This window comes from Lactuca serriola, chromosome 5, assembly GCF_051521515.1.
Source record: "Lactuca serriola cultivar US96UC23 chromosome 5, Lser_US96UC23_V15, whole genome shotgun sequence".
Lineage (NCBI taxonomy): Eukaryota > Viridiplantae > Streptophyta > Magnoliopsida > Asterales > Asteraceae > Lactuca > Lactuca serriola.
In genome coordinates, this window is record NC_136412.1 from 71,023,295 (window position 1) to 71,049,301 (window position 26,007).

General features: G+C 35.4%; 2 protein-coding genes across 2 annotated transcripts; both read right to left on the reverse strand.

The window, feature by feature from the left end:
* Positions 1-15,977: 15,977 nt before the first annotated feature.
* Positions 15,978-17,226, reverse strand: LOC145049586 (ras-related protein RABH1e-like). The gene is made up of 6 exons (XM_078997972.1): positions 17,203-17,226; positions 16,851-16,921; positions 16,630-16,718; positions 16,405-16,516; positions 16,235-16,325; positions 15,978-16,118 (listed from the first exon to the last, which is right to left on the reverse strand). Exons 1-6 carry the CDS (start codon positions 17,224-17,226, stop codon positions 15,978-15,980), a joined length of 528 nt encoding a protein of 175 aa, XP_078854098.1.
* Positions 17,227-19,918: 2,692 nt separating this feature from the next.
* On the reverse strand, positions 19,919-22,242 carry LOC145049587 (putative L-type lectin-domain containing receptor kinase S.5). The gene is made up of 3 exons (XM_078997974.1): positions 21,834-22,242; positions 20,915-21,646; positions 19,919-20,769 (listed from the first exon to the last, which is right to left on the reverse strand). Exons 1-3 carry the CDS (start codon positions 22,240-22,242, stop codon positions 19,919-19,921), a joined length of 1,992 nt encoding a protein of 663 aa, XP_078854100.1.
* Between the last annotated feature and the right edge of the window lie 3,765 nt (positions 22,243-26,007).

The following is a 26,007-nucleotide window of genomic DNA, read 5'->3' on the forward strand; positions in this document are numbered from 1 at the left end:
GAATTATAGTCCTTTTCCTACCCATTCGGCTAACGACCCTCCACCAGTTAAGGAAGCGGTGGGTGAGAGTGGACACCATTAAACTTCCATTTTATAGGCAGTAACCTTATACCCCCTTATAGACCGGCTTCGTGAATGAGGCCTACTAACGGTAAGACTGACTTGCTCTTATACATATATATTATTAACTTATAATACTATAAAGTATAAGGGTTGAATTTAACTTTTAAAATTCTAAGGGCTTAACTTGGAATTAAAGTATTCATGTGGGGAAACTTTACACATTCCAAAACTTGAGGGCAAGTTTTGAAAAATTCAAAAACATTTCAATTACATAACTTATGTGTTTAAAGTAGTTTTAATGAAAAACTCTTCAAGTTCCATAACTTGAAGACAAGTTACGGAAGACTTTAAAACATTTAAAATGAGACTTTCCATTTTTTAATAACTTATGGAAATATTATTAATTTTTTGAATATCAAATGTGACTTTTCATATAGCTTGAGGACATGTTACAAAAAAAAACATTTTAGAATCAACTCTTAGATTAATTTGGATTGAAAATCCATTATCATATAACTTTTCTATTAATCTAAGCAACTCATCAGAACAACATAATTCAAATCTAACTTTTTCATGAAATTAGCCTAACCATTAAACTAATACAAAACATGAATCTATTGACAATTATCTTTGAAATTAGATTAGCATGAACATTACCACCTCAAAAACAGGTTTATAAGTTCAAAAATAGCTTAGAGTAATGTTCCTAGTCCAATTCCAGCCAAAACAGTCGAATATATGTTGTCTGGGGGTCCAACTCGTCGAGTGCATGAACCAACTCGACGAGTTGGATGATTTTACTCTTGGACTTGTCGAGTCCCTTCATGGACTCGACGAGTCTGCTATTCAGACAGCAACAAACTTTGTTTTTTCAGCAATTTAAGGAAGTATAACAAGAAAACAAGTCTAGGCTCTGATAACACTGTTGACTTTTGAGCATTCTAACACTCTTAAGGTGTACATGCAACCCTAAATACCTTGGATCTATGTTTTCTCTATTATACATGCAAATATTATAACACCCCGTTTATTTAATAAATAAATGTATAAAAGCCCTAAAACCAGTAATAATTGAGCAAGGTGTTGGTTTCAAGGAGTTAAAAAGTCACAATTATAGAAGTTCGGGGTTAAAAGGTAAGTTTCAGATTTATTTGTCAGAATTTATGAAGGCAGGGACTAAATGGTAAATTATGGGACTTCATTGAAGAGATTTTGGGGCTAAGGGGGGTCGTTGGGTAAATTTTGGATGGGAGTTGAAAGGAATTTCTGAAGTTAGGGTAGGAATGGTAAATTCTGGACTTTACTTGGATAGAATAATAGAGAGAGGGACCATTCCTACCATTATGGAAGGAAATTTGAAGGGAGGGGGTATATAGTCGTTCACACAGCCGGTCATCAAACCTTAACCCTAGCAAACCCGTTACAACCGTCAACCCCTTATACCTCCCTCTTCATTTCCGGTAGCCGCTCGCCACCATTGGAGCCTCCTTAGCCGCCGATCATCAAGACCGACGACCACCATTGCTGAGCATCCGTCGACGAAGCTTGCTGCCGCTGCCTCCTCTTCTCCTTCTTCATTCGTCAATGATGAAGAGTCTCATGGTGAGACTGAATCTGTGAGCCGCCATCGGAGAAGCCGAGAACCCGAACACCAACATGTGGTTCGTAAATGGTTAGATCCTCCACTGTTACATCGCCGCTATCTATGTTGGAACCGAAGGGCCATCGAGTCGGGTACCTCTTGTCGTCGTCGAATGACGACCTGGCGGATGTCGTTGCCGCCGACTACGCTGCTGCTGCTGGTTGTTTCGTTCAATGCCATCCGCCGCCATGGTCACCGCCGCTGCTAGCTTTCTTGTGCTATTGCCTTTGCCACCCACCTCAGTGGGTGTTGGATTTATTTTCTGGGCATGATATGTGTGTCCGTGTACTGTGATGGGATGAGGCCGCCGGAAATCCGTAGAAACCACCACAGCCACCACCGTAGGGTGGTGGCTGCCACCATCTGCCGCTGCCGGCCACCTTAAGGTGGTTGCATGTGTTTTTGTGTATTTTAGAGGTGTGTGTGTGTGTGTTATTAGCATGTGTGTGTGTTTTTGGATGGTATCGTAATTGTAACAAATGGGATAGTGGAAAGAAAGTGAAAACCACCACCATAGGGTGGTGGCTGCTGCCTCCTGCCGCTACCGGCCCCCGTGTCGGGTGGCGGTGTGCTTTGCATTGTGGTATTGATTTCGTTGGGATGCTCGAAACCCTAATGGGCCTTGTAATATCAAATGGGCCCAATGAAGGTTAATGGACTCTAATGGACCCAATAAAACCCTAATGGGCTTAATAGTATTCAGGTGGGCTTAATAGGCCCAAAAAAAGCGCTAATTGATCTAAAAGCCCAACAAATGAATTAATGGGCTAGCATTTGGGTTGGAAACCCTAATCAGGGTTTGGAAAACCCTAATTCCATCAAAACCCTAATTTTAGGGAATTAATCGGGACACACGGGAATTATTTAATAACTGGAGATATTAAATAATAATCATTGGTAAATGAACTTAAGGCAATAATGGACTTAATGGATTAAGTCCTTAATGTGTTAAGTTGGAACACTTAACCCTAATCGATATTTTATGTGAGAAACCCTAAATTGGATTTGGGTTTTTATTGGGCCAATTGGGAACATGTTATGGACTAAAGAAATCATTAGGCCTTAGGTTAGGACCCATTAGAGAGGCTTGGGCCCAATTTGGAAGGTTGGGCCATAAGTGGGCCATGATTGGGCCTTGAGGATTATTAGCCATTAAGCCATCAGAATGCCAATTGTTTGGCCTAGAATAATTGGTTGGGCCTTAAAATAAGTCCATGTAGAGGTGTGGGCCCAATTTGGAAAATTGGGCCATATGTTAGGCTCCAGCCCATTACTTCCATTTTGTGCCTTTGGAGTGTGAGTTAGACATTGGACTTAAAACCAATTATTAATTGGGTGTTGTTTGATGTTGACAGTTCGGGAACCTGTCAACCAGCAAGGGGAGTTTTATCTGCGGGGCTTCAGTAGTGTCAAGTGAGTTTTCTCACCATACCAATGGGTCTAAGGCACCAAGGCCGGCCCATTTAGTAGAGATGTGTGGTATACTTATTTTGTAGAGTTATGTGGTACACTAGTTGATATAGTGATATGTAGTATGCTAGTCGATTATATGCTTTATGCTATGCTATGTTATTTGTTATGTGAATTGATATGATATGTGACTGTGTGTTATTGCATGGAAGACTACGGGGGAGCCCGTGGCATTGGATGTAAGACCATGTGGGGTAGCCCATGGCATTCCTAGGTGAAGACCATGTGGGGTAGCCCATGGCATTGGATGTAACTCATGTGGGGTAGCCCATGGCCTTCCTAGGTAAAGACCATGTGGGGTAGCCCATGACACAATGGTGTAAGACCCTGGGGGGAGCCCATGACATCCTTACAGGTTTTTGTATGCATGGTTTATGTGATATGTGTGTAGCTATTATAGCTAACAGGGTACGTGATATATGGGTAGCTTTTATAGCTAACAATATATGTGATACGCGTGTAGCTTTTATAGCTAACAAGATATGTGATATGTGGTTTGTGTGACTAGTATGTTCTGGGAAACTCAATAAGCTTCGTGATTACAGGTTTTGTTTATGGTTTCAGGTATCATCGTTTTGGAAAAGGAGAGCTCGGATTGATCGCAGTGCACACACCTACGATTTCCGCAATGAATGATTTTGGGATAAACTCTGATAAACGATTTGATTGGCTATGATTTGAATGTTTGAATTAAATGGTATCAATGTTTTAGTTATATTAAAAATGAAATTTTTACCCCTGATTTTTGGGTTGTTACAAATATCAATTTTCCAAGGTATTATCCTAACAAGCATATTATGAAGTACAAGTAATATAAAATCTAGTAGAATAACATACCTCTTTTGTTGTAGCTTTATTCCTTGGAGCTTAAGAGCCTAGTGCCTCAAATGGTTCACACAACATCACCAACATCTTGGAATAACATGAGAGAAAAGGTTCTTATGCTCAAATTGGCTAGCCCTCATGTGTACCCACACTAGTGCCGATTTCTTGAGCCATGGGGTCCTTATATATGGTGGCTATTAGGGTTACACCATGTAACTCATGTCTCTTCATATTCTTCATGCTCCATGGGCTAAAACCTCCATGGAGTATCCATGGGTTACTTCATGGTTTTAGCCCAACATGAAGAAATATGGATCATAAGCCCACATATATAAGAATGAATGATTTACACAATTAATCCCCATATATTTAATTAGTCTCCTTTTGATCATAATATTAATTCCAAATTAATTCTTGATCAATACTAATTAAATAATATGATTTCATATTAATATATTAGAACTTATAATATATTAATATAAATCACTAGTATCCTTTTTCTCACAAAAGTCTATCCAAATTATTCCGATTCCATGCAAACCAAATGGACCATGTCAATCGGGTCAAGTATATACCAGTTATAGTTATGGACTTAGCCACTAATCCAACACAAACAACCTCAGGTTAAACATAGAATTCCACAATCTAAAAGGAACCAACAAATTTCTTCATATGACATTATTAAAAACCCTATGTAACTATAAAATCATTTAAAGTTTTTTTAATGATTGTAAACATTACCTAAGAAAAATTACAAGGACACGGAAAATGACAAGTCGAAAGCAACTTACAGTAACACGGAGGATGGCATATGATCTAGGTTTGAGCTGGGAGGAACGGAGCAAAGAAAATTCGAAGAGTGTTGAATGGATGGGGAGGATTAAGGCAAAGCGGCGGTAGGCAGAGTATGGCAGTCGATCCAGGTCGAACAATTGAGTGACTGAGCATGGCGAACCGGAGCATGTGCGTAGGGAACCACGAAGGATACTCGTTCAGTCGTTCCCACTTCTAAATCGATGAACTCCTAAAGCTGGATATTGTGATACAATTTTTTGTTTTCCCGCTAATTAGGAAGGAGGAGGCGACAATGAAAGTTTTACTTGGTGGGGGGTTTACGAAGTGTTTTGTTTTTCCCGCTATATAAAATATATGGTATTAGTGGCATGGTAATTTATTAGGACTAACAATTAGTGTCATATATTATATAAAATATCATTATATGTATTAAAACTTATAGTTTCACAACAACAAATCCTACTAAAAGTAGGCTATTATTGTCACCAGATATAAAAAGGTTTATTGTATTTGTTAAAACTTATAGTGGCACAAATAAAAGTGTCACTAATAGTAGGCTATAATGGCACAAAAGTAAAATGCCACTTAGATTTTGTGTCACTAAATGCAATTTTATTTGTAGTGTGGGTTGACTCAATTGACTTATGGATTTTGACCATTTTGACTTTGAATTTGACCAAGTTTGACCAAAGGGTATTTTGGGTATTTTCTTTGGTGTTTGAGAACTGGTCATTTGCATGAATAGGTGACGGTTAGAGCTGAGATTTAGAGTCCGGACCTTATCAGCTATTGTTCAGACTGTGAGGTGATTTTTCCTTAGTGTACTTGTGAGTCAAAGGCACCAAGGCCGACCCGTTAGATTGATATCCTAATATACATTGATATGCTGAGTGTGGAATAGATCTGCATGATTATATGCTAGTTGCCAATATGCTTAGTCTAGTAGATCTGTAGGACTACATTAGATTCTCTCTGCATGATTATTTGTATATGTTTGTTATCTGTTATATGTCAACATATGGTGGTGGGTTGAGGTTGTACTGCTTTGTGTTGTAGCCAACAAACTTGGGAGCATTTTATATATGAGATGAGGGCCGGTTAGCATGTCAGAATCATACTGAGGGCTCAAGTGCATTCCAAATACGAGTTGAGGGTCGGTTGGCATGCCAGACTCGTATTGAGGGCCTAGGTTATTCCAATCTGATGACTGAGTGGACCCATTATATATTGACATTCCAACCTGGGGTATTCCATCACGAGGATGAATGGACCTGAAGGTTGATTGGGCACGGGGTATTCTAACCCGATGGTTGATTGGACCCGGCATGCTGTTGTATATGTTATTTGTTTATGTTTGGTATTTTAGCGGAACACACTAAGCTTTAGTTTATTGTTTTTAGTTGTTGTTTTAGGTACTTCTAACAATTACGGGAAGATGATGACGTGACCCTACACATCCTCTGTTTTATGTACTTTAGATATATGGGATACTCTGATATAGAACAATACTTTGAAAACAATGATTTTGTAAGCATTCTATGATTTGGGTTGTTTTACAAAGTTCAAATTTGTTATGATTTTTATGGATTTTACAAACCTATCAAATGTAGTACAAGTATGTTGCTATTATGGGTGATATGAAAAACTACATTGTCGATATAGGTATTTCCCACAATTTGCCTTTTCTGTTAATTGTAGTTTATTCTTTGGATCGTTATAATCATTACTATGGGAGGTTAGGATTTATCTGGTCGACTCATCATGATTTTCATTAATTTGGTTGTCTGGTTTTTGCTTTCATCAAGTCGCATATTTGATTTATTCAAATCAACGATTTATTATTATTATTATTATTATTTTTGTCTTTTGACTCTTTGCTTGTTTGTTTTTGTTTCACTTGATCTTCGTCTGTTAATGTCTGAAATATTATGACATTATTATTGGAGAAAGGTGAAGACTGCAAGGTCAGCTTGCATTTGCTCCAGTTTGCTAAGGTTAGCTTTGTAAGGAGATTTTTTTATGATAAAGGCATTTTCGTCTTTTTCAAAAAAAAAAAACACTTTTTTCTCGTCACCTTGTTTGGCAGCTCAAAAATTGTAGTGAATGTCCAAATGACATCCATATCAGTCTAATATAATGCCTACATGTTTATAGAGATTTAGACAATTGAACAACTATAGCCAAGAACTTCTAGTATAATAACTACCAACTCTTATATACGATTTCATTCATAATTGAATAGATCATAAAAAAACTTCTAATACTATTATTTTAACACCATCCACTACAACATCATCCATCCAGTGTAAAATATGATGTGAGTATATCTTTTTAAATCATTGTATTTTAAATGTACAATACTATAATTTTATCGGTAATTTTTTATTCTTACCTTCTTTTCTATTTATATAAATTTATTTTATTTTTATCTAATAAAAGCATAACATTGAAAGCACAAGGTTGCAATTGTTGGTTGATTTCAAAACATACCTAGTTATAGCATTGTACTTTTAAAGTATAATGCTTTAATGAGAAAAAATGTAGAGTAGACTTAATGTACAAATGTATATTACTATTTTTTGTATTTCGTTATCAATTCCTGTTAGAGTTCGATCTTGATAGGGAGGGTGGCAAGTGTCTATCTCCTGATTTAGATAAAAGTCTTCTCAACCTTTGTACCCTTCACAGGAATCACATCACTTTTTATGTGTTGTTAGTATGATTTTTACTTCTTTCCTTACATGTCTTTCCTGTTTACAGTGTACTGGTTCATAGTGTTAGGGTCTATGGTGGACACTATTATGCATTCATCAGGCCAACCCTATCAATCTTATTAGATCAATGGTTCAAGTTTGGTAATGAGACGGTTAGGAAAGAATATTTAAATGGTCACTAAAAGAGTAATATGGTGGTGTGGAGGAGGTATTAAATTACTACTTTTCTCACAATATTTATTAGTCTCTTAACAACAAAAATATCTTCTCACTATGTTGTGCATTTCTCAACAGCTGCCCCAAACCAATCCTACATCATTACTAGAAAAACATCCTTTTACGACGCGCAAACCACGACACTCATTGATTTATGTTACGCAAAAGAAAGTGACGTTAAAAAAGTGTCATATCTTCAAAAAATTTATGGATTTAGGTCACGCATTATTGCGTGCCCTTAAATTAGTGTCTCGTGTAAAAATATAAAAACACGGAGGGCACTTTTGCGTCCTCTGTGAATGTCACTTTATATTTTTTTTTTAAGAAACACGTGTCTCCGAGGGAAAATGAAATCCCAAATTCTTTAAACCCCTACCTTCTTCTTCCTCATCTCCACCCCTCACCCACATCCACTGCCTCCAATCGTCATTGCCTCTTCTAGCCTCAAACTGCAGCGATGCACCTTCTTTCTCAAAGAATGCTTCATTTACCACCATCGTCCGATTATGTGAGCCCAAGGAATTGACGGAGACGAAGAAGATTATGGATCAATCTCTTCACATCATGTTTAAGGTTAAGGGTTTGAGATTTCTTCCAAATCGACCCTCACACTAAATGGTTCGATCTCCTTTTTTTTTACCTTGTTCCCTCTATTGATGCCTCCACCTTCTACCATCGATGTTGATCTTTGAATTAGCAACAAGAAGCCCTAGGGCCTCCGCCTTCACCCACCTACAGCACCTCCTACATTTATTCATTCAATCTCATCCCTCTCTCTACTCCTCTCTTTCTCTCTATCTCCCTCTAACCTAAAAGTTTCAAAATGGGAAAAAGCTCCTTCATCTTATTCTTAAACTCATCCCCCTCAGCCAACTGATTTGTATATAACCACACAATCACCTCATCAATCGCATCCTCAATCTTCTTATCAACCGGAGTCAACTTCTCACCAAGCTTCTCATCTTTCACTGTGTTCCTCATGTTATACATATAATTCTGTAAAGCATTCTTCACCTCCAACTTCTTCTTGGGCTCCTCATCTCTAGACTCATACTTCCCAGCTTCCTGAACCATCTTCTCAATCTTATCCTTTGAAGGTCTTCCCTTGTCATTAGTAATTGTAATATTGTTCTTTTGCCTTGTACCTTGTAATATTATCTTTCAAGAAGACCCTTCACATGCTTTCCCAAAGTGGAACGATACCAGATGTAAGTTTGGACACGAAAAGCCGCCGCCGTCCCCCTTCCATCAGTACTACTTCATTTTTTCATCTTGCGCTGTGTTCCTCATGATTGATTAGTTTTTGTTAGAAAATGTCATTTGGTTTCCTTTCCTGTACTTATTTCTCAATTTTTTTGGTTCTGTGAGAATTGAAAGGCCATGTATTCTGATCAACATAATGTGCACATTATTTGTTTGTTAAAATGTATAAACCAAATTTTAAGCTTTAGTAGACCACTTAACGTATCGCATCAGCCATGATACATTTTAAGCTTTAGTGCACATTATATGTTGTGGCATTTATAAATTTTTATAAACTTTTACAATTGTAGTTGTACATTGAAGAATTTGACAAATTTCAGCTACTTGTGCCTTTTTCTTAACTTTATTGTTTACTGGACATATTATTGCATTAAGGGTCTTATCTGTTCTAATTATGCTTTTCTTTTTGCAGATTAAGGCACTGAAAGAGGATGTTGTGAAGCTATTTGAAAATTTAGATAAATATGGTTAGTGCATGAATTATATTCTAACATGGGAGATATCATTATTTTTATACATGCTTCCTGTTTTTATACAATTTTGTAGATAGTGGGGCCAATTTCTTTGATGATCAATATCAAGGTCCTGTTTCAGCCACCTCATCAGTTGTTCGTGGGCTGACAACTTTCGCTTCCGCTTCCGGAAGTTTTAATATATGACACAATCTTATTATGTTTCTAGACACCACTTGTATTTCCTATGCTCATAATTTTAAATTTTATAATTCTTTTTATTTGATATTTGCAGATACTAGGGACAAGATATTGGGTTTGGCAAGATTTTTTCTTGGGATTGGAATCCCTGGCAATAGCAAGGATTTATATCACCAAATTGATGCTTTAGATTGCTTAGATCAAAAAAGGCAAGTGAATAACATTCTCTCTTAAGTCTTAACACATTTATTCTTGAATCTATTAACATTTTTGTTTTTTATTTTTCGTTTAGGGAATTAGTTCCTCTCATTTTATCACTTCCAGCTAGTGTCCTTTCATTTACTAGCCAAGACAAACTTAAGGTGTGTTGATTCATTTGGTGACCTATTTCATTACATTTCATGTTCCAATTTTCCCATCACAAGGGGGTTCTGGTCCATCTTCAAATCGTTACAATTCTGCTAAGGAGATTGATCACCTTGAGCTTTCTGATATTCATGCAGTCATGAGATTTTTTTTTAAAGTGTTTAAAGCTGATTGTTGGTGTATGTGAACAGACTTGTGCAGGTGTTGTTGTGCTTACTGACCTTGTATTTTGGTGCCTATTACTCCCGTTTCAGTCTGGCGATGGCTTCCAACTTACCCTGGTTAGCATTTGTCCCTTGCCCCTTTTCTTTCATTGGGATTTGGGAATACAATACCAACCTCTCACACTCTTCAAAAAAGATTAAAATCTCCTCCTTTTTCCTTTTGTTTCCTGGAAATAATTGTCATTCTCTTTTTATTGTTTGCTAGCTCATAACAAATATATCTGTACATTATGATTCATTCGGAACTGTTGTTGTTGGCATTCTAAATCTGAGTTAGTTTGGCTATAAATAAATCTTTGTTGTGATTGTAGTTGATTGGTTGCATGCACTCCCTGAATGCTGTTTTTCTCCTCCTGGATTCTGCTCTCAACATCCTAGTAAGTGATCGGATCGCATTCACCAATTGGTTATTCATTATATTAATGATCCTAATAAGTGTCGAGCTGATGCCATTATCTCACTATTTGTCTTTTTCTTGTGCCCCTTGTAGCAATTTACTTGGCACGGATTAACATACTTTGTCTTGTGGAGCTCAGCTTATATAATTTTCTAGTGGGTTACGCATGCCTGCTGCTTTACATGGTGATTTCCACTTACTAGAACCCACTTCTTTTGTCATTTATCAATTATTTACTATAAAATTTCTCAGGATTGAAGTTTGAGAGGCTATTGCAGGTGGCCTTATCCCTTCCTGGAAATTGCTACTCCATGGGCTCCCATGTGGTATGTTGCATTGCATCCAATGAAATATATATATATATATATATATATATATATATATATATATATATATATATATTTCTGTCGGGGGTAGAGACGACTTTTCACATCCTGCAGGTACTTTGGCATCACTTTAGTTCACCTTCCATGTTACAGACTATATGTTTGGCTTGTGAAAGTGAAAGCATCGATGCTATAAAAAAATGTTTCCGCAAGCATTTATAGTCCAACGTGTGGTTTTTGTTTACAATCTACTAAGGAGAAAGATCACACAACTCGATGATGCAAAAGGGGTAATCCCGGGAATCTCAAGACAGGTAGATTTATGGTTAGGTACAATCTTGATGAATAAAGGTGCCCGAGTGAATACAAAAAGACGGGTCAGACCCGTACCCGGTGTCGATATTAGTAATGTTTTCTTTTTCTAAACGGAGCTCTGTTTAGTGGGATTACATTCTCCAATCATGGCAGGGGTGGTACCAATAAAGAGATCATTGAGTGAGGGATCAATAGAAATGGTCTGGACAGAATGACTTAATAGTGGTAAGCCTGGTGAGCAAAAACTTGCTTCTTTTACTAGGGTATCATCAACAGTTCAGGCAAGTCAACTTTGTCCTTTTTTGTAAAATTTAATATGATTATATCAATTATTTATGAAATTTAAAAAGAAAAAAGACAAAAAAAAGTATCCAAGTTGTTGACTTTTTTGTTTTATGTAGGCTTAATTTGGTGCTAATGCTATGATTGATGATTGGGAAGAGAATTTGGCTATGATTACTGCTAAGAAGACCAAAGATGTTGAACGGCTGCTTATTCATCTCGGAGATTGTTTATGGAAGGAAACAAGTAATGTAAGTTCCATAATTCCATTAAGTAATAAAAAAATAAAAAATAAAAAAGAATATTCATGTTTGGTTATGAGGTTGTGAATGTGGACAGATGACAAGTAGTTTACATCATTTTTAAGATGATGGACTCGAGTAATTGGTCATCCGGTAAGCCTAATTAGATGTGATCAAGAGATTGACAATATATCACTTACCTATTGTGAATGTGGTGCAACTGCTCTATTATATTATACACTTTGACATCAACAATTCAGAAACTTTAGGTAAATGTCCCATTGGATATTTAACTTTTGGAATAAGCGGTTTGTTTAACAAATAGGGTATCATGTAACATGATGTCAATTTCACCATGATTTGAGGCTTAATTTGATTAATGTAATGATAAATCTGATTTACAGGGGAATTTACATGTTAGTACTGTATATGGAGGTGAAGAAAGTGTGCAACTTACATGGCCTAAAATAGTTTCTGAGCATAAATGTCTTGGCTTTGTTGACTCTTTGTTGATTTGTGTATTAATCAGGATTTCTCACCATTCTAGTAAATTGGAGTTTGTGCCATCAACTTGCAGGCTTAATTCTATTTTCATTTTTTTATTGTTTGCTGCAAGTATCTCAAACCTTTATAAAAATGGTTAGATCCTAACAGGTCTTTTTCTCCTAAAGAGTACAAATGCAGATTTGGAACGCATGACCCTTTATATCATATCAGGTTAATCTATTTTCTCCTAAAATTAAGTTTTTATCAATTGAAACTAATGATTTGCTGTTTAGCTTGTTAATGAAATCTATTTTATTAAATTGAGTTTTGTTTATGTCATGGTCATGACAGATTTGGAACACATGACCCTTTATACACTTGTCTTCCGCTTGCTTATAGCCTTACACCATAAGACAAAGTGCTGGAGTTTAAGTAAGTGCAAACTTGTTCTGGAGTGATTTTAGGAGACATTTTTGGAGATTTTGTTGTCACACATACTGAAGATGAGATCCTTTAAGCTTCCATTGTTGATTTAACTGCATTTTTCATGTCTTTTTTCTATAATTTAATTATTGATAAAGTTACCTTGATTTGATATTTGCATTTTAAATTTGCTAACATAATTACGCCTCTGTTACAGCTATACTTACTCTTCATTTAGTGATTTTCTTTCACTTTTTCTGGTTTATTATATCATTTAATAGATACTTATTCAGGTATATCTTTTTACGAATCCTATCTGGCTCGTGAAAACACAATTACAACTTCAAACTCCTCAAAACACTCACACATATACTGGCTTAGCTGGTATGCTTCCATTCCTTCTGTTAATAACTAAAAAGACGAAATTACCCTTAGTCCTCTACCTCACCATGTGTTGTTTGATCGAAATAACCTCGTTTACATCATCGTAAGATTCATGAACTTGTACCCTTATGGCGTTATCTAATTCTAATTGTTTTGATGTGGATTAGGCAAGGAACATATACCAGTGTCCATAGAGCTCTGTGATTAGAAGCCAAGCCAAGTGTGGGAAAATACTTAATGAGCAGAATAACCTCTTTGAAAGTTTGCTTCTTTGAATTATAAGGTGCATTTTTTTTATCTAATTAAATACAATGACAAGTACTACTGAATTTCCTATAGAATATAAGGTCATGCCCTGAGTTAAACTACTTACAAAAAACGATAAAATGGGTGTAAAAGCTTTAATAAAAAGTACTAGCAAAGATTTGTGCTCTGTCTTATGCTTTTGATTGAAGAGAAAACTGGAAGTATGCTGGTCCTTTTTAATAATATAAGATATCTTTATATCCGGAAGTAATGGGTTTAAAAAAGGTTTAATCTAGAATCGTAATATTACAAAATTTTTTAGGTAATCATTTTGAAAAACACATCCACACTCCTGCTTAAAAAGACAACAGGTATTAAACTTTTTTTTTGATGACTAATAAAATTTCTTCATTTTCCTCAGATGCACACCTGCTACTTGTTGACTTGCCAGTCCTAAAATCTTTGACCAACAGGTAGTTACAAAAGTTGCCTTTTGTTATCTATTAATTCTAGTGCATTATTTATTTATTTTTTTTGCTTTCCTTGATCAATAAACATTTAATCGTTGTTGAAAGTCATTGGTATATGTATAGGTATAGAAGCATGATTGTCTGTCCTGATTATATTTGGTGTTATTTATGTTTATCTTTGTACATAATATAATTTGTTTAATGACTAATAAAATTTAACAGAGGCAAAGTAATGAATAAATCTTATTTACAAAATGATCCAAAGAATCATTTTAGTGTTGTATTGTATTGCATGTTAAGTTACCGATTTCCCATGTGCAGGTTCTGACAGCTCTAGCAACCTCCTTCCATGCCGTACAGCCTCTCAAAGTTCCTGCATTCAGGTTATTCTTTTAGAAAGGAAATTTTCAAAGGAGAATTTAGTCATGGGTTTCTTTTAATGTTGTACTTGTTTTGTTTTCTATAATAAATATTATGCAATATTAGCAATGTGTTACATTTACTTACTATTGGAATGATTATTTGTATTTTACATACTAGTACAATGAATTATCTTTATTGTTTATGGTATTTTATTTTTTATTATGAGACTTTTAATGTGTTATTTAATTTGAAAATTAGTAAATCTATCAAAAATATATAATTTTAAAAACATTTAAAATTATGACACGCAAAAATGTGTGTCATCTTCATTTATGACATGGTCTTTCTTGAAAAGGGATTTCTTGATACGCATTGGATGTCATTAACACGCGCGTCGTAAGGTTACGACACGCGAATGCATGTCGTCTTCCTTTATGACAGGGCCTTCCTTGATACGCATTGCGTGTCGTAAACGCGCGTCGTAATTGCGCGTCGTAAATGAGCGTCGTAAATGCGCGTCGTGTATAGATGACGCGCAAAAGCGCGTCGTCTCTCTTTATGACAGGGCCTTCCTTGACGCGCATTTGCGCGTCGTCTGAACCTTTTACAACGCGCAATGAGCGTCGTAAAAGGCTGTTTTTCTAGTAGTGCATTACAAAAAAAAAATACCAATTAGTGACCAAAACAAAATGGTCACTAACAGTAGAACGATTCGTCACAAAATGATTTAGTGACAAAAATTCAAGTCGTCACTATAGGTCCGTCACAAAACCGAATTTTTGACCATAATTGAATATGGTCACTAAATAGTGAACAAAATATACTTGTCACTAAATCCATGACGACCTGTTTCGTCACTAAATATTGTCACTAATCAAAGAAAGTCGTCATTGCTATATTCAATTAGTGACCACTTATAGTGACCACAAAAAAGTCACCAGTTTTCTTTACCATATTAATGACTATAGTGACCAAAAAGTGGTCACTAAATATTTACTGTTTACAGATCAAAAAAGGTGGTCACTAATCAGGAAAACACAAGAAAAGTCGATACTGACTATGTTGATGTAATTGCTATAAATTAAAAAGTACTTAATTATTTCAGTGATAATGTTTAAATAAAATTACAATAACTGAATCCAATACAATCCAATCTAACCTCATATTAGCTTCCAATAAATGTGGTTCCATGATCTTGAAACTTGCTCATATTTTTTTTACAAAACATTACTAGAACTGGTGTATTTCATGACTACTATGCTAACATAAGGGACTATTGAGCACATAGCAGCTACAACCTGTATATATGATATCTCCATTCAACTTAATTAAAACTAATTACCCATGGTGGAAGGTACACATCCTTTATTTAAATATTATAATAGGAATTGGAAGTTGATCGATTCTCCTTACATCCTTGTATTTAACCTAAAAGTTCATGAGCTAAATGCATTAAAAACATGTTTCACTGTGTAAAAAACAAACTAACCTCGAGTGTAGAAACAACATCATTTTCAAATGGTACCATCAACACAAACTAGCGACCCCATCAGCATCACTGTGTAAAAGATTAAGATTGATTCATATTTTGTAAACATGGTATGATTATGAAGCTAAGTTTTATAAGTGATATGAAGAAAATATCACACACCTAGAATCATTTTGAAATATATTTCCAAGACAAAGACTAAAATTGTAAAAAAAAATGCATTTGTGAAAAAATCACTTGCTTTTATACTGTTTAAATACCTATAGAAGATGCATATTGATAAAGCATTACTCAAATGAAAATTGTGAAAAAAAATTGTCTTTCTAACATGCACACCCTCTACCTTGGTCTGAATGAGAAGCATTACCAGAAGACTTCAAATTGACATCAACCATATCTTCTTGTTTTATGGATGACATTGTATCCATTCCTGGTAAAGCAGCAGCAATCTTCCGGAATAAGGGCTACACAATAAGACCAAAAGTCAGACATACATTTTCCTCTTTCTGCATTAAGTAAAAAATAAACACCATACATATAAAGAAAGGGATGGAGAAAGAGAAAGGGATTTTAATTAAACAATAATGTTGAATCCAGCTTTTGCACTTGTTTCTATAAACATAACTCCAAATTCACGAGCTTTGCCATCTCCTTCTTCAATTGAAACTTGCCTACATAGTAATAATAATAATAAATCAACAAACAGGACACACAAAATAAAAATAAGATGATTAATTAAATCTGATTTACCTTTTGTCAACAAGATCTATTTTGTTGCCAACAAAGATTATGATGACATCAGTGCGTCGTTCAGTACGTACTTCTTCTATCCATTTTGTAGTGTTCAAGAATGATTGTCGATCTGAATATATATATATATATATATATATATATATATATATATATATATATATATATGCAAAACATAAAACAAAAAATGGACAATTTTTTTTCTTTTAAAAAGAAATTACTCACTAGCAACGTCATAGACAATGACTGCAATTGATGAATCTCGTATATAACTTGGAATTAGACTCCTAAATCTCTCCTGTCCAGCAGTATCCCTGAAATGTTAACACCAAAATCCACATCAACTACTTTTGTATTTATTAATCCAGTAATCTCTTTCTATATAATATTATATATTCTTTTTGACTTAATAAAGAAAACCATAAGTAACAAACAAGAAAACTTACCGAAGCTGTAATCGAACTGTTCTATCTTCAAGGTACATTGTTTTTGACAAGAAATCAATACCAATGGTAGCCTGTAGTTTACAATTATATCCAATAAACTATGTGATTTTACTTTATTTAATACCACTATAAAACAGAAAGATTATAAAGTTAAACATGATAGAAAACCACTCAGGCATGACTGGAAAAGATTATGAAATAGCTTCTCTTTATGTATGCAATTGTGAATTTGTATATCATTAGTCCTTTTACTGATGATTAATATGATATACATATATGCAAAAGGATAAATGGTAGAATGAGAAACACAATTAGTTAGGGCTTTCACAAAAAAAATATAGATAGGATATACCAAAAGCAACTGACATAAAAACATTTTTGTTCTTGTATATTAGATGTATGTAATATACATCAACATAGACTTGTATGTATGTGTATATATACATTAAAATCAGGATTAAAGAGATTGCTTTAAAGTTTCTTTTGTTTTCCATCAATGTGTGATCATCAAATGTAACATAATTCTGCTATCTTCACTCAAATACTCAAATAAATTTTACCCATCAGACATGAGAAATGTATGAACGTATTATTCTAATAAGTTTTCTGAAAAAAGATTTTTTTCATCATTAGTCAAATGCCTAAAATAACCTACATCGAAAATATAGAGAAAATCAAAAAAAAAAATGTCTATCAAATCAACACAATTTCCAGAATTCGGAAGACAAATAACAGAACATCACAAAAAATTCCAACATTCCTCAGAGACACACAACAAAAAAACGATCATAAAACCTCAAAACTAAACAGCGGGAACAAACACCACAACATCCCTCAATTGGAAACGTACAATAACTTAAAAGAAAAATTGACTCCTTTCATAAGTGATTACGTATTTCTATGTGTTTTTTATTGGGTGTGTTCATACGTGCTTGTGTAAGTGCGTGATTGTGAATAGGAATTAGAATGGAGTCGAGAGCCTGAAAAGTAGGTAGAGGAGGATGTTGTCCCTAAGCAATCAATGATGAAGAAGAGAAGAGAGATTGAGGAAAGGATAACATTACCTTTCGACCTTTAGTAACGATGAACACAACATCAAATGCAAGGAATTAAGCTCCAATTGAGGTTTCTTGAGCCCTAATCGCACCTTAATCAAGTTTTGGGGAAGTGATTACCTAATTGAAGTTTCAATTGCGAAAACTAGGGCTTCAAACTTTAGAGCGCGGTACTGAAGTGAACGAAGGAGAGAGAGGTGATCTTCAATGTGGTAGTAGCGCCGACGGAAGACGGAATGCGAGGTTACGATGGTGGCGGTGGTCGATGCAGATTATGAACAAAGGAAAGCGAGAGGATGTATGCGTAGCGTAGATATGTAATTAATGGAGATGATAACCACATTTTGCGTTTATTTTATTAGAATTTAACCCTCAACTTATCATACTTATGTTGTCACCCCTTCATCTTTTAATCTTTTCCACTAAGACCCTTGTTGGGATTGTTATTACTCCAAACCCCTTTATACCAAATTATGAAATTACCCTAACATCAAATAGGTAAAAATCACTATTGCAATTTTTTAATCAGTTATTGGTTATTTTTTTTTTCAACTCATAAAATATATAAATAGCTAGTGACTACTATGTTTGGTCACTAAGTTTAATTCGGTGACCACTATTTTTGGTCACTCCGTCTCCAATTCAGTGACCATTATTTTTGGTCACTAAGTCTCTAATGCTACAATTTTTCATCATTAACCCTCCAACCCAGGGACCATTATTTGTTGTCACTAAGCCTCCAATATAATGACCACTCTGTTTGGTAACTAATACTTGCTATGACGTACGCACGTAATTATTTAAACTTTATTCTACATTTTAGTGACGGGTGAGTGACGACCATCATGATAGTGGTCACTAAATTTGTAGTATTACCAAAATTTAGTGACGACTAAATATATGGTGACTAAATGATGTTATCAGTGACCAAATTTTAGGTCGTCACTAAAAATTGGTCACTAAAAGAGACTTTTCTTGTAGTGCTAGCTATAATAACACTCTTATCATCAACATACTTACAGTTTTTTACCCTTAACAGCAGTATACTTATTTTTATTTTTTTTGCAATATGTATCAAATAAAGTATATATTTCATATTATATTTTGCAGATTTTACGAATTTAACCTTGTATCTATAGCTCCTAGAGCGCATGATCTTTGTTGACACTCCTAAGTTTTATTAATCAATAACTCTATAACCAATATTTATTATTTTGTAGATGACATGAGGGTTTATACATTTTATTGATGTATATTTCTCTCAAATTTATATCTAATGTTTGAAATTCAAATTTCTACTTATTTTAGTTTTAAAAAAAACTATTTTAATTCTAAAATATCGCATCAAACCAAAAAAAAAAAGTGTTCTTTCCATTGTACACTGAGTTCCAACGTTCACATAAAACTCATTTGTTAAACTCATTTGTAACGTGTAAATTTTTTTCCTCCATCACTGTACTATATTTCGATTCAATGTATCAAAAAAAAAACTTTTTGCTTTAAACTCCTGACCATTTAAACCCACGACAATGACACGGATGACATGCATCTAGTTTAGATGTAAGACATGTTTTTTAATATTAATTAACTCTTAAACTTTATTTATATATAAATAAGTTTCTTATAACATATGTAAATTTCTTAATCGTTTTTAAAACGTTAATCGACTTATCATATTATTAACGATTTTTTACTTATACTAATAGGGGCCAATTTAATTTTTTCTCACAGACATCAAAATCCACCGGACTCCCTCGTTAATCCGACTTCCAAATATATACATTTGTATGGCACTTAAACCCTCAATTATTTTGTTATGGGTTCATTTTCATTACACTATATATCTAACCCTCAATTATTTTGGTAGGGGCCAAAACTACTTTTTTAGATTAATGATATATATTGGTCTTATATACAAAATTATTATGATTTTAAAAAGTCGTAACATCTAAAAGAATTACGCTTTAATAATGAATATTAAAATGTTAATCTTTACATGACGTTTTACATAATTCATTCATCTGAACACGATGCATTTCTAGTAATCGTCATCTCTTCCGGAAAAGATTGCATTGATCCACCACTATCTGCAACACCGGTAGAATTTGTTGTCGATGAACTAAAAGACAAACTAACAACCATTGGCCTGGAAAGTGGCACGCTCATTAACGGCTCTTCAGGGTTCATAAACACTTGAACAACTTTCCTCATAGTTGGCCGGAACTTAGACCCCGGATGCAAACAAGCAAGTCCGACCATCAAAGTCCTCCTCACTTCATCGGAGTTGTATTTTCCGGCAAGTGTCCGATCAACACAGTTCAAAATCTCACCCTTTTCATACAATTCCCATACATAATCAACAAGACTGTTCTCATCCATCATCCATTGTGATCTTTTCCCACACACAACTTCAATCACAACCATCCCAAAGCTATAGACATCAGACTCCGGTGTAGCCCTACCAGTGTATGTTACCTCCGGTGCAAGGTACCCAATTGTCCCTGCAACCATTGTCATAACCGATGTGTCGCTACGAACCAATCTAGCAAGCCCAAAATCCCCTAAATAAGCATTAAATTCGGAATCTAACATCACATTGTTCGGTTTTACATCACGATGAACCACAGGGTTTCCACATTCTTCATGAAGGTAGACTAGTACTGATGCAAGACCCATCAAAATCTTGTATCGTTGTTCCCAATCCAAGAATGTTTTCCCAATGTACTTATCAAGGCTACCATTGGGCATATAAGTGTAAACAAGGAGGAGTTGACCATGATCGTGACACCATCCTTCTAGTGATAGCAAGTTCTTATGCTTTAGTCGCCCAATTGTGCATATCTCGGCCAAATACTCCTTCTCACCTAATAATTCATGTATTTGGTTATTTAATCAATTAAACTACATAAGTAATGTTTAGTAGTAATTAATTTACCTAGTTTTTTTAAAGTATAATCTATTGGGACAACATGGTAATGATTTAAATAATATTATGTTGCCAAAACAAACCTTGATTTGATGTCGCGGAAACTTTCTTAACGGCTATTGTTTTAGTAGGATCGGATAATTGACCTTTGTACACGCTTCCAAAACCACCTATCCCTAATAAGTTGCTTTTACTGAAGTTTTTTGTTGCCTTTGAAAGTGTTCTATATTTGAACACATTGGGAGCATTTGCTGCATTTTGCGACAGATTTTCAATTTCCATGTGTCTTTGTTTCCTCTCTTTGTTCTTCCTAAAAGCTCTGACAGCAAACGGAATCATACCCGCTGTCAAAATCAAAAGCCCAAATAGAACAGGAAGAACAATCACCAACAGGATCTCCCGTTTGCATAGTCCCATAGCTGTTTTTAGTGATTTTTCAGGCAGTTCGGATGATGTGAAATTCCAGTTAACGACACGATGTGATTCTTGTGCACCACCGGTTGCACCTGTGAATCCGATATACACTTGCTTTGGAACAGTTCTTTTCATAATGATGCGTTGGTTAATGAAATCAACAAGGGGTTCTCCGGTGAATGCTACTTGAATTTGTAATATTTTCTCCCAACCATCGTATTTAATTTCAACCGTGATGTCTCTTCCACTCTTTAGATCAATTCCGGTTTTTTCAAGACTTTTTACGACAACTGGGTCCTGTATGCTAACAGTGTCAATAGCTATGTGGTTCCCATCTGGGTCGCTGACATACTCGTTTTGATACGTGTCTAACTCTACCGCAAGTTGGCGAAGTGCTCCACCTGAAACATTGTTTCTCTTGGTTGTCACTAATCGAATGATTGATAACTTGATAAAAATTAGAAAAGAACTATACCATACGTCACTAATAATATGTTCCACAATTTAAAATAACACTTAATGGGAAAGGGTGGACTTTTGTCCAGCAAATTTAGGACACAATAACAAAAACGATAGAATCACACTCACGTTTTGTCGAAGGAGCAAGGATCCCGAGATAAGATCCGTAGCTTTGTGAAGGCGAAGGTTGGTTGTCCTGAGCAATGACAAAAGCCATTCCGTCACCATACAAAGCAGAATCGGGATCAACAACAATCCTGATTGTGAAAGTAGTGGAGAAGCTTGCAGGCCACGCAATGACAGGAGTTTTGTACAAAACCCGTCCGATCAAATTAGCTGATGATTTGTTTACATTCGCATGTTGATTGTCTTTCGGTTGAGTAATAACCAAACTCCCGTTTATTGAACTAACTGATCCCATACAGATAAAATCACCATCAGGATCACAACTATTTGAATCAAAAGAAGCGAAGGAGAAATTGATATCACAAGATCCAGGGTTCGGGAGAACAAGTAGAATGAGCACTAGGAGAAACATGATCACGACTCAAGAACACCGTACGATAAATAATAACTAAGGAAAGGATTGGATCGTATGTACTATATAGTAAGATTGTCTTTTATATGTACTTCTATTTATTTTATTTTTTGTATCAGTTTTGCTGTTGTTTTAGTTAATGACAAGTGCATATATATACCGCATATTTATTCAAATACTTCTCAGTGTTTTTTGCAGTTTATTTCATGACAAAAATGAGATTCTTAAGATTGTTGGAGATAAGTTCCAGGTTCTTGACAAACGCATCTAATGGAATTTGTTAAAAAAAAGGTATAATTAAGATGGAGACCGAATGATTAACATTTTCCAATAACATCAGAGATGCGTTGCTCAAGCCTAGGAATATATTATTGTCTTACATTCTTGCAACGTTTCTCCAAAATTTGGTATATCCGCCGGAGAGTGTATCCTTAGAGTAAATTACACTAATAGTCCCTATGATTTGGTGAAATATGCATATTTGGTCTTAACTTATTTTTTTAATTTGGTCATTCCTCTTATTTAATTATGTTTCATGTTTAGTCCCTAATCAATATAATAAGACCGATTTGTAATTATTGCTTTTTTTAAGAGTAAATTATATGATTCGTCTCTCGTCTATATGTCAAATTGAACGTTTAATCTCTATTATCAAAAATTAATTCGGATTGTTCCTCGCTTCTTTAAAACTTACACCTATCATCTCTATCGAACGTAGGCTGAAGAGAATTGTTATCGAGATTTACGAAATCAAAATATGATTTGAGTGATTGAAGAGTTAGAACACGAAGAGTAAATATTAATCAGATCTTATATTGATAAAGACTGATTACACGGAATAAGCAGAAGGATATTTGAGTTGCAAAAAGTTATCCTCTACTTCTATCCTCAGTCCCTATTTACAGGGAACATGAGTGTACAAAAAATATACTAAGTCTAAACATTACACTTCGCACAAATATGACTTAGTAAAATAACATAAAGATGCGAAACTATACAAACACAATATTCGACTTTTACAATTTTACTTCTACAATCTCCCCCTTTGTAAACAGTCGAAGCTATTCAGTCCATAAGCTTTTGAACAGCAGAGTGAATTGTCTTTCGCACTTCTCCATACCAGGAAATCACCTTCTTGAGCTCCTTCTTGTCTCCTTCATTGTTCTTCTTGCAATTGTTCATACGAACAATAAAGTGCGTATATTGCGAAGAAGTATATCTTTCCACCTCTGACACTTTAAACAAGAATTTCTTGGGCTTCCCCTTCGTATCTCTTCATGAAAACACCATGCCGAAAGGTTTCAAGCATATTTCCCCAACAACATATTTTGATAATGCTGAATGAGATAAAGTTTCATCCCAAGGAACATTCACTTCTCTTCCCACTACAGTCGCCAATTCTTCATCAGTAAGAGCCAAACAGTCGAAGTAATTGTCGATGTATGTCTTAACATGTGCGAAGCCTATCTTGAACACTTCAGGCTCAGAGCCTTTGAGCTTATTCTCTTCCATATGCTTCAAAATCAGAGCCACTTGAATCAAATCGTTGCAGTTCATCAGAGGAAAATCAGCTACAGTGAAGTCATATTGCTTGTTGTCTGCTCGAATAACAAAGTAACGAAAATTTTGAAGCATGTCTTCAAACATCGCATCTTTCTTGATTGTTAGCACCTTTTTTTATCTTCATTAAAGACCAAACTTCATCCGGATTCTTCCCCAATACAACATGAAATCTGATTTTCATGTGTGTATAATCATCAGGATTATCAAATTTCTCGCTTATCTTGTACTGAGCAGTAATGAAGAGCATTTCATTGATTGGAAAATCTAGCTGACAATTGTCTGAATTCGCAATATCATAACTTCTTTTTGGCTTCTTCTCGAATTCATACATTTCCCTCCCCACAACTTTTGACTCTATGGTTTCGTAGGAGTACAACTTCGCAGGATCTCCTTTATTCATCGTGGGAGGATCACTTGCCCTTTGTCTCATGATGCTTTGTACTTGTCTCATCCTTTCCAACTCTGTCTCAGCCTCAGCTTTCTTCTCCTCCTTCGATTTTTCGTACAATATCCCTTTTCCTTTTCCCACTACATCTCGAACCTCCTTCTTTTTCCTCAATAAAAATTCCTTTAGCAATCGGTCTTGTGGTTATTGTAGTTGAGGAAATTGGCTTCGTAAGTATTGGAAGAGTAGATGTCATCTGGGTAGATATAACTTTTCGCACTGTCTTCGCATCCTCCTCTTTACTTAAATTCTTCTCTCCCCCTTGCACCCCTGTGAAAGCAGGTGGGGCACTCTTCGGTAGTAAAGAGGTAAAATTGGCGATTGGTGCAAGAGCTTTCTGAATTGCTTGTTCTAAAGTATTAACCTTTAGAGAAAAGAACTCAGGAGTGAGAATTTGTGTAGATGAAGATTGCGAAACCACCGTTTTGAGCTCAGTCACCAACTTGATCAGCTGATCAAACTTCTCCTGGGTTTCTTTGTTATGAGCTTCAAGGATAGGAACATCAACAACCTTTTGCACTTTTGAAGAAACCTCATCAATCTTCTTTTGAACTTCGACATTTTGAGAATTAATATCCTTGAGCTCCTTCGCAAGTTCGGTTTTCAACTCTTGAAGCTTAAAGTTGACATCCTCCCGAACTTTCTTCACATCCTGTACAAAAAGAACATGACGTTCTTTTGCAACTGTTTTCAAGTCCTGGACCACTGAAGAAAAATTACTCCCTTGAGCTTTAATGCGAAGCTCATTATTTTTATCAGACTGATCAACCTTCTCCATTATACGCTTCTCAGCACCCTTGAGCATTATATCAACCTTCATTGCTGAGATAGAAGACATCCTGCCAGAATCAGCTTGCGACTGAATAATGGCATTCAATTTATGATTTAGGATTTTAAATTGCTTTCCTGTCATAAGCATATGATCAGGAATATCCTCCTCCTCTGAATCAAAATGAATGTCTTCAAGTACTCCTCCAAAGGCTCCTCCTTCAGTTTCATTATCAGATAAAGGTTGTGAAGGTTGAGGAGTTTCTGGTGATTGTGAGGGAAAAAGGGTTGTAAATGGGTTTTGAAGTGGATGATCAAAAATTGATGAGGTTGTGGATAGAGTTGTAGATGGAAATGAAATAAGTGGTAAAGAAATTGGTAAGGTGATTGGTAATGTGGTTTCAACACTCGTGATAGGTGCCCCCGTATCAGATACGTTGACAACCGTATCAGAAATAGGTACCTCCTCAGAAACTGATTTGGTAGTGACTATTTCGAGTGGTTCTGTGAGTGGTGTTGTGGTAGATATTTGCGAAGTAGGGGTAATGGAAATTATTGGTAAGGAAACATTTACCGTAGACATCACCGGTGGAGTTTCTGGAACTATCTCTTCATCAGATGATTCATTGCGAACCACCAGCTTCCGTCTTTTTGTTAGAGTATGTTGCATGTTTTTCGCAACATCTTCAGCTCTTTGCCTTTTCTTTCCTAGAGAGACCGGAGCTGGAATACTGCGAATGGTAACACCTTTACTGCTCACCTCAGTCTTACGAATCTTTTTCAATACCCCAGACTTGGAAGGTATTATTTCTTTCTTTGATTTAGATGAAGTCTCTTCAATATGAACATCTTCATCCTGAACCTTTTGCGAAGATGGACCTTCCGCATCCTTCTTTGTTGGCTTCTTCTTCTTTGATGGTGTAGCAACATCTAATAACACTCCAGTTGGCACCGATTGATCAATTCTTTTCAAATATCTCACCAAGACC